This window comes from Heterodontus francisci, chromosome 17 (genome assembly GCF_036365525.1).
Source record: "Heterodontus francisci isolate sHetFra1 chromosome 17, sHetFra1.hap1, whole genome shotgun sequence".
NCBI classification, from domain to species: domain Eukaryota; kingdom Metazoa; phylum Chordata; class Chondrichthyes; order Heterodontiformes; family Heterodontidae; genus Heterodontus; species Heterodontus francisci.
This window is the reverse complement of record NC_090387.1, coordinates 93,249,644-93,258,667: the sequence shown is the minus strand read 5'-3', so window position 1 is coordinate 93,258,667 and position 9,024 is coordinate 93,249,644. Positions and strand designations below refer to the sequence as shown.

At 49.3% G+C, this 9,024-nt stretch overlaps 1 protein-coding gene across 2 annotated transcripts; it reads left to right on the top strand.

The window, feature by feature from the left end:
- The first annotated feature begins 1,491 nt into the window (after nucleotides 1-1,491).
- Nucleotides 1,492-5,538, top strand: LOC137379281 (C-C motif chemokine 7-like). 2 transcript variants are annotated; one of them, XM_068050011.1, is made up of 4 exons: nucleotides 1,492-1,577; nucleotides 1,760-1,883; nucleotides 2,057-2,180; nucleotides 5,069-5,538. In XM_068050011.1, exons 1-3 carry the CDS (start codon nucleotides 1,508-1,510, stop codon nucleotides 2,154-2,156), a joined length of 294 nt encoding a protein of 97 aa, XP_067906112.1. In that variant the 5' UTR covers nucleotides 1,492-1,507; the 3' UTR covers nucleotides 2,157-2,180; nucleotides 5,069-5,538. The 2 variants fall into 2 exon arrangements, with proteins under 2 accessions (XP_067906112.1, XP_067906111.1); XM_068050010.1 differs by lacking the exon at nucleotides 5,069-5,538 and having other exon boundaries at nucleotides 2,057-3,222.
- Nucleotides 5,539-9,024: the final 3,486 nt, after the last annotated feature.

Sequence of the window (9,024 nt, the reverse complement as noted above, 5' to 3'; positions counted from 1 at the left end):
TTTCAGGAGTTCCTGCGCTTTTCGAGAGTTTCCTACTCTTCGCTTTCGTGTTTAGCCTGAAGAATTGGATTTTTTCCCTTTTTTTCACTTTCAGGGCACAATGCCTTTAGATAAATACTTCAAGCTTTTCAAAGGGTTTTTAACCGAATCCAGGACTGACCTGATTGCTAGTTTCTACTTGCAGACCACCACATTTCTGTGGTGCAGCCTTTATTTCTGTGCTGTGACACATCACAACTCCAGAGCTCATCACAGCCTCTTCAGCAGGTAAGTACTTTCTTTACTGTACCGGGCCAGTATTTATCTTTAAATTTCTCTGATGTTCACTACAGTTTTACTACTGTTTTACCATTGCCCACCATGTGTTGTTGTATTTGTAGCATTGTTAGGGTGTTCTGGAGAAATTCTTAGACTCTGGGTAATGTCAACTAACAACTCTATTATTTACATTTACTATATACACTCTCACCAAGCCTCCTAAGCTGGCATCCTCTGTGCTGCTATCTCTTCTCCTCCTCAAGCCCATACCATGTGACTGTTACATCATCGCACTTACAGTGGGAGGGGTCTGTCTCATTGTCTTCAGTATTAACCCTTTACATCCTTATACTACAAGTCCAGAACACCACACAGGACATCAATGGAGAAACAACCTCAGTCTCCTGAAGCAGAAGGATTGGCTAGTCTGAATTTCATGTTGTGCTACTGACTTAAAAGTTGTCAGAATCTTCATCTGTAAAACATGTTTTCTTTTAACGTTAATAAATCCAATTAAATAGCGAGGTAATTCAAAGCAAAATACTGCAGATGCTGGAAATCGGAAATAAAAACAAGAAATGCTGGAACTACTCAGCAGGTCTGGCAGCATCTGTGGAAAGAGAAGCACAGTTAACATTTCGGGTCAGTGATCCTTCTTCGGAACCCAGTTACGAGAAGGGTCACTGACTTGAAACGTTAACTTTGCTTCTCTTTCCACAGATGCTGCCAGACCTGCTGAGTGGTTCCAGCATTTCTTGTTTTTATTAGCGAAGTAATTCATCTTGGTCACTCTCACCTCTGATTACTCTGAAGAGGTTAGAGAGTTAAACCAATTTCCCTGCAAAACCCTTGCTATTTCTCATTCTGTTGACGACCAGCTATTGTTAATGTGTACTCTTGGTCTTCTATTTCTCCTTTCCTCTTTGTCTCCCACATCTTTTATAATCCAATAGTCTTTCCCATTATTTCCCCCTATCATTATCATTTGCTTTGAGTCTCAGTCTGTCACTGACAGTTCCAGATTAAATTAGAACTAACTGCTCTGATATGGTCATAAAGTCTGTCTCTCCACAAAAATCCCCCAATGGGTTTTGGGGGGGGGGGGTGGAAATTGGCATTTCTGAGAACCTCAGAAATAGTGCTGATGACATCAGCAGTTTGAGCTCAGTTTCCTGTATAAATGGAGCAGTAAAAAGGTGCGAGTGAGTCAGGTTCAGACACCCGACCCCTGCTCTCGGACTCACCCACAATGAAGCTGGTCCTGGCAATCCTGATTCTCGTTCTCACCATCAGCATCTGCTCTCAGCAAGTCTCTGCAGGTCAGTTCGTCACTCCTTCATTCATTCATTCACTTTCTCACTCTTTCATCCACTCTGTGTTTTCCAAGTGTTTTGTGCAGTGCAAGTGTGATTCTGGAACTGACACATTGTATATAGATGCTGTGACAGTTTGTGAGGGGCAGCCTTTAATACCCACTAATTGGTCCATCTCTTCATTTCAGCTCCCACTATTCCTGTGGGCACTCTATGCTGTGAGCGCTACATCAGAGGACCATTGCCACTAACTCGCCTCGTGGGCTACATAATAGTTCACAGCACTTTTTATTGTTCCCGAGCTGCTGTGATGTGAGTATTGTTTACCAAACACTCTCTGCTCTCTCAAACTACTTCTCTGTGTAATGCTGACTGCTGTTCTGACACTGTGATTGGTTGCTGGATAAATCCACTCTTTCTCGATTATAAACCTTCCTCAGATCCACAATGACCCACCACAAAAATCTGACCTTTCCATTTCACAGATTTAAGACTGTAAAGGATCGTCTGGTATGTGCCGACCCGAAGCATCAATGGGTCCAGGAGCGAGTGAGGGATCTGCAAGAGAAAGTCCAGCACGCCTAAACGGAGAACACAAGTATGGCCCAGGTGGAGACTCCCATTATATCATTATGCTTTTAATAATCCCTGTAATGATTAGAATTGCTTTTCTGTAGACAGCCTCTGTTGGAGATCACACACTGCCTGTGTCACTGACAGTTTTGTTCTGAGTTGAGACATCATGTATTTTAACCAACTGATTGTCCTGATAGACAGTAGAACCATACAGAGCTCGCCAACACATTCTCCCCCAGACACTGTGCACAGCACCTGAAAGGACTGAAATTAGCTCAAGTGAACCAGACAACTCCGTCACTGAACAGTAACATTGCATTTGACACATAGCTGAACTTATGCTGAACTTATCCTTTTAAACCAGCTTTCTCTGCAAGTAACTGAAACACAAGCTCAGTTATATGTGTAGAAACATTGCTTCTCCTCTGTTGGCCAGCTGGCTGGGACTGCTCTTACCTGGTTCCGCTCTTATCTAGCCAAAGAACCTCCTGGGAAGGCTGGTCTTCTTGCACCCACACTGTTACCTCTGGAGCCCTCCTATTTCTCATCTACATGCTGCCCCTCGGTGACATAAGAACATAAGAAATAGGAGCAGGAGTAGACCATTCAGCCCCACCAATCAATAAGATCAAGGCTGATGTGCCCCAGACCTCAACTCCTCTTTCACACCAGCTCCTCATAGCCCTCACTTCCCCGATATTACAAAATATCATCAAATAACACCATCCAAAGCATCAGTTTGCGCAGATACACATGACACCCAGCTCTGCCTCACCACCACCTCTCTCAACCCTGTCACAGTCTCGAAAGTATCAGACAGTTTATCTGATGTTCAGTACAGTATGAGCAGAAATATCCTCGGATTAAATGTTGGGAAAACTGAAGTCATTATCTTTGGTCCCCACTCCAAACTCCATTCCCAAGTTACTGACTCCATCCCTCTCCCTGGAACTGTTATTTGGCTCTGAGCTAATCTTCCAACCCATATCCTCTCCTCGCTAAGACATCCTATTTCCAACTATAACATCCACCTACAGCATCCACCTCTAACATCCACCTCTAACATCCACCTCTAACATCCACCTATAACATCCACCTCTAACATCCACCTCTAACATCCACCTCTAACATCCACCTCTAACATCCACCTACAACATCCACCTCTAACATCCACCTCTAACATCCACCTACAACATCCACCTCTAACATCCACCTATAACATCCACCTCTAACATCCACCTACAACATCCACCTCTAACATCCACCTATAACATCCACCTCTAACATCCACCTCTAACATCCACCTACAACATCCACCTACAACATCCACCTCTAACATCCACCTAAAACATCCACCTACAACATCCACCTACAACATCCACCTCTAACATCCACCTATAACATCCACCTCTAACATCCACCTCTAACATCCACCTACAACATCCACCTACAACATCCACCTCTAACATCCACCTAAAACATCCACCTACAACATCCACCTACAACATCCACCTACAACATCCACCTACAACATCCACCTCTAACATCCACCTCTAACATCCACCTATAACATCCACCTCTAACATCCACCTCTAACATCCACCTCTAACATCCACCTATAACATCCACCTCTAACATCCACCTATAACATCCACCTACAACATCCACCTCTAACATCCACCTCTAACATCCACCTATAACATCCACCTACAACATCCACCTCTAACATCCACCTATAACATCCACCTACAACATCCACCTCTAACATCCACCTATAACATCCACCTACAACATCCACCTCTAACATCCACCTATAACATCCACCTACAACATCCACCTCTAACATCCACCTATAACATCCACCTCTAACATCCACCTCTAACATCCACCTCTAACATCCACCTATAACATCCACCTACAACATCCACCTCTAACATCCACCTACAACATCCACCTCTAACATCCACCTATAACATCCACCTCTAACATCCACCTCTAACATCCACCTCTAACATCCACCTATAACATCCACCTACAACATCCACCTCTAACATCCACCTATAACATCCACCTACAACATCCACCTCTAACATCCACCTATAACATCCACCTCTAACATCCACCTATAACATCCACCTCTAACATCCACCTCTAACATCCACCTATAACATCCACCTCTAACATCCACCTATAACATCCACCTCTAACATCCACCTATAACATCCACCTACAACATCCACCTCTAACATCCACCTATAACATCCACCTACAACATCCACCTCTAACATCCACCTATAACATCCACCTCTAACATCCACCTATAACATCCACCTCTAACATCCACCTCTAACATCCACCTATAACATCCACCTCTAACATCCACCTATAACATCCACCTCTAACATCCACCTACAACATCCACCTCTAACATCCACCTATAACTTCCACCTACAACATCCACCTCTAACATCCACCTACAACATCCACCTACAACATCCACCTCTAACATCCACCTCTAACATCCACCTCTAACATCCACCTCTAACATCCACCTCTAACATCCACCTCTAACATCCACCTATAACATCCACCTACAACATCCACCTCTAACATCCACCTCTAACATCCACCTATAACATCCACCTCTAACATCCACCTACAACATCCACCTCTAACATCCACCTCTAACATCCACCTACAACATCCACCTCTAACATCCACCTCTAACATCGCCCAACTCTGCCCCTGCCTCAGCTCAACTGCTGCTAAAAACCCAGCTCTTTGCCCGAGCTTTTGGTTACCTGCTGTAACATCTCCTAATGTGGCTCAATGTCAGATTTGCTTTGAAAACACTGCTCTGAAGCACCTTATGATGTTTCACTATGTTAAAGATGCTTTATAAATACAACTTTTTGTTGTAGGAGCAAAATTGAGAAGAATTAACCCCTAGACTGCTCTTCCTGGATGACCAGTTCTGTTTTCAGCTTATTCATTGACACTGCAAACACAAATGCAGTGAATACCATGATGGTCAAGTTAATCTTACAGTGATAGACCTGCACAAGCCTGGTGACTAGACTGGTATCCCTGATCAATGGGATCACCCAGATTATTCAAAGGTTTCGACTAAGTTAATAGTTTTCGAAGGAGCTTCCCTCCCTCGCTTCACCTCACAACCTGCTGCTCCCACTCTCAGCACCTTGGCACTTTGGAGCAGACAATAATAGGAAATGGGCAAACACATTCTTTCCCAGCTCTGCTGCACCATCGTACTATCGACATCAGGGATCAGACTAAAACTCCTCTTTAAAGTATACAACTTATCTCCAATTAAAAATGTTTATTAAATGTTAATATTTATCCTTGACTGTACTGTATACTGCCAGTGTGAAGCTCTGTACACAGCCTCAAATAAACAGCCTCATTCAAATAAAATCACTCTGCTTTATATTTCTGCTGAAGTGCAGTCCAAATGTTGTATGCAGGGCCCAGGCAATCAGGGAGGACGGACCCTCCCCGACGGCCCGCAGCCTGGACCTCAAAATTGCCACCTTGGCCATCCAAGAAGCAGACCATCGAGGAGATCCTCCTCCTGGCCCACGCCCCTCCGCGCCGGGTGCCCAAAGATCAGGAGCATGGGGCTAAAGTGCAGTCAAAGCTTGAGGAGCAGCCCCTTCAAATACTCAAAGAGGGGCTGCAACCTCGCACACTCCAAATATACATGGAGCACGGACTCGTTCAGGCCGCAGAAAGTACAGGCGGCCTGGGAGCCGGGAACCTACTTAAATGTTGATTGCACGGGACTGCCCTGTGCAGCACCCTCCACCCCAGGTCCCCGATGGAAAGGGGGAGGACTCCCACAGAAAGAGACCTCCACCAGGGATTCCCCTCGCCACCAGATATCAACACGGACCGCCACAGCGTGTCCGGGCAGCAGCTGAAGGCGAGGAAGTAGAGAGTGTGCAGGAGCAGCCCATACAGGAAACCCCTCCGTGCCATGTGGAAGGGTATGGAGGGCATTTCCGAGAGGCAGCTCCGGTTGTGCAGGACCGGCTCCCGAGGAGGGTTTCGGGGTCTGGGTCCAATGAGCAGTTCCAGCCAAGCGGGGGTCAGCTCGGCCGGGAATGCTCCGCACTCCCGTGCTCCCTCATCACCAGCAGTGAGGGGCGTTCTCGGGGCTTCGGCTACTCCTCCACCCATTGGTTGAACCCCAGAGCCAGCGACCCATGCAGCCGAGGCGCTCTCCTCCGCCGGTGGGGGAGCGACCTGATTGGTGTCAACCACAATCCAGACTCTGAAAAGATCCTGGTAAAAATCAGGCAACTCCCTCAGAGAGACGCAGCTAATCTTCTCTGCCAAGAACTACGTGTCGTCTTGCAGGCCGTGCCCCTGGAAAAAATACGCCACCAGTGCACACCATCTGGGAGGACGCTCGACGTACAGGTATCTCTGCAGGATCCGAAAGCGGAGAGTCGCAGCCTGGGTGCGGACGCACACCAGCGACTGGCCGCCCTCCTCAATCGGGTGACTCAGGACCGTGACAGAGACCCAGTGTTTCCTCTTGCCCCAGAAGAAATCAATAAGCTTCTTCTGGATCTTGGTGGCGAATGCCGGGGGCGGGGCCAAAGTGACCAACCGGTACCACAGCATGGAGGCCACCAGTTGGTTTATGACCAGCGCTCGGCCCCTGTAGGAAAGCACTCGGAGCAGTCCTGTCCAGCGCCCCAGCCGAGTGGTGACTTTCGCCTCCAACTCCTGCCAGTTTGCCGGCCAGTCTTCCTCAGCGGGGCTAAGGTGAACTCCCAGATAGAGGAGGTGCATGGTGTTCCACGCGAAAGGTGTCAACTCCTCCGGCATGGAGTCCACCCGCCACTGACCCACCAAGAGACCGGAACATTTCTCCCAATTGATCCTTGCGGAGGACGCAGCAGAAAAGGTTTGCTAGCAGTCGCGTATCCTCCGCAAGTAAACGGGATCTGTGACGGTAAGGAGCACGTCATCGGCGTAAGCAGCTGGTATATAATTGGCCGGACATGGGACATGGGACATCCCTGACACACTCCTCTCCCAAAGCGAAGGGACGCCGTCAAGGACCCGTTAACTTTAACCAGACACTCTGCGGCAGTGTAAAGTAGTTGGACCTGGGCCACGAAATCCAGCCCGAGTCCGAATGTGCACAGAATCCCAAAAAGATATTAGTGATCCACCCTGTCGAACACCATCTCCTGATTGAGGGAGAGAAAGGTGATGGACAGACCAGTCCTCTGGGAAAGATAGATCAGGTCCCGGACCAGGTGGATGTTGTCCTGGATGGACTGGCCCGGGACCGTGTAGGACTGGTCGGGGTGGATCATATGGGCCAGCATGGAGCCCAGGCGGATAGACATAGCCCGGGCAAAGATCTTATAATGCACGATGAGGAGAGAGACTGGACACCAGTTCTTAAGCAGGCGGAGAACGCCCCTCTTCGGAAGCAGGATGATGAACGCCCTGTGCCAAGAGAGGGGCATCTCCCCGGTCGCCAGGCTTTCCCCCAGGACCCGTGCATAATAGTCCCCCAGGACGTGCCAGAACGCCCTGAGGAACGCCACGGTCAGCCCGTCCATCCCCGGGGATTTGCCCCTCGAGAGCTGGTGGAGGGCGCCGGTCAGCTCCGCCAACGTGAGCGGAAACTTCAATCCTTCAGTGCCCTTCGTGCTGACCTGCGGCAGGTCCTCCCATAAAACTCTGCGCGTGTCCTCGCTGGACAGATCCGGAGAGAACAACGCACTGTAATAAGTACGGACCAGGAGGCTCATTCCCTCCAAATCGGTGATGGAGGATCCGTCATCGGCCAGCAGCTCGACGAGCTGCTTACGGAACCCCCGCCATTTTTCCAGCGAGTAGAAGAAAGGTGAGGCGTGGTCCTAATCTTCCAGGATCTGGATCCGCGAACTCACGTATGCGCCTCGGGACCCTATGAGCTGCAGGTCCCTCAGCGCGCCCTTCTTCTCTTTGTACGCCTGCCACAGGGCTGGGTCCGCGACGGCATGACCGAGGCGGGACTCCAAGTTGAGCACCTCCCTCTCTAGGCTCCCGATCTCGGCTTCCCGCCTCTTGGTTGAACCCTTCGTTTACTCCCGGCAAAAGACATGGTTGTGAGTCTTGCCCACATCCCACCATCGCCTCAAGGAGGGGAAGCCCCCTGCTTCATCTCCCAGTCGGCCCAGAATTGACGGAACGAGTCCCAGAATCGTTCGTCCTCCAGCAGCCAGTTGTTAAAATGCCAGTATGCGGACCCTGCCCGCGTGCAGAGCGGAGTGAACTCCGCCTGCACCAGGTGGTGGTCCGAGCACAGCACCAGCCACATGGAGGCCACCGAGACGCGGGAGACGTATGCCTGCGAAAAGTACAGGCGGTCAATTCGGGACCCTCCTCCTCCAGACCTCCATTTAAAGGCGTTGGAGTCAGGATGGAGATTCCGCCAGACGTCCACCAAGTTGAGGGAGCTGATCAGTCCCCTCAACTTCTCCACCGACGCCTGGCTGTGCTGAGGACCAGAGTGATCCCCCACCTCGAGGGTACAATTAAAATCCCCCACCCCCACCGGAGGATGATGCACTGGCTGCCATCAATACAGCTCAAGAGAACGGACAGTTTTTCAAAGAAGCACGTTTGCAACGCTCCGTTCCTGGGTACGTACACGTTCACAAGACAAAGCAGCACACTACCCAGGCAAACGGCGAGGTGGAGCAAGCAGCCTGGCACAAGCTCCTTGACCCCCAAGATCTGCGGCTCAAAATTTGGGGCCAACAAGATAGCCAGCCAACGAGAAATAGGGGTGAGGTGACTCATGTAGACCCTACCCTGCCACTCCAGGAGCCAGGTGGCTTCGTCT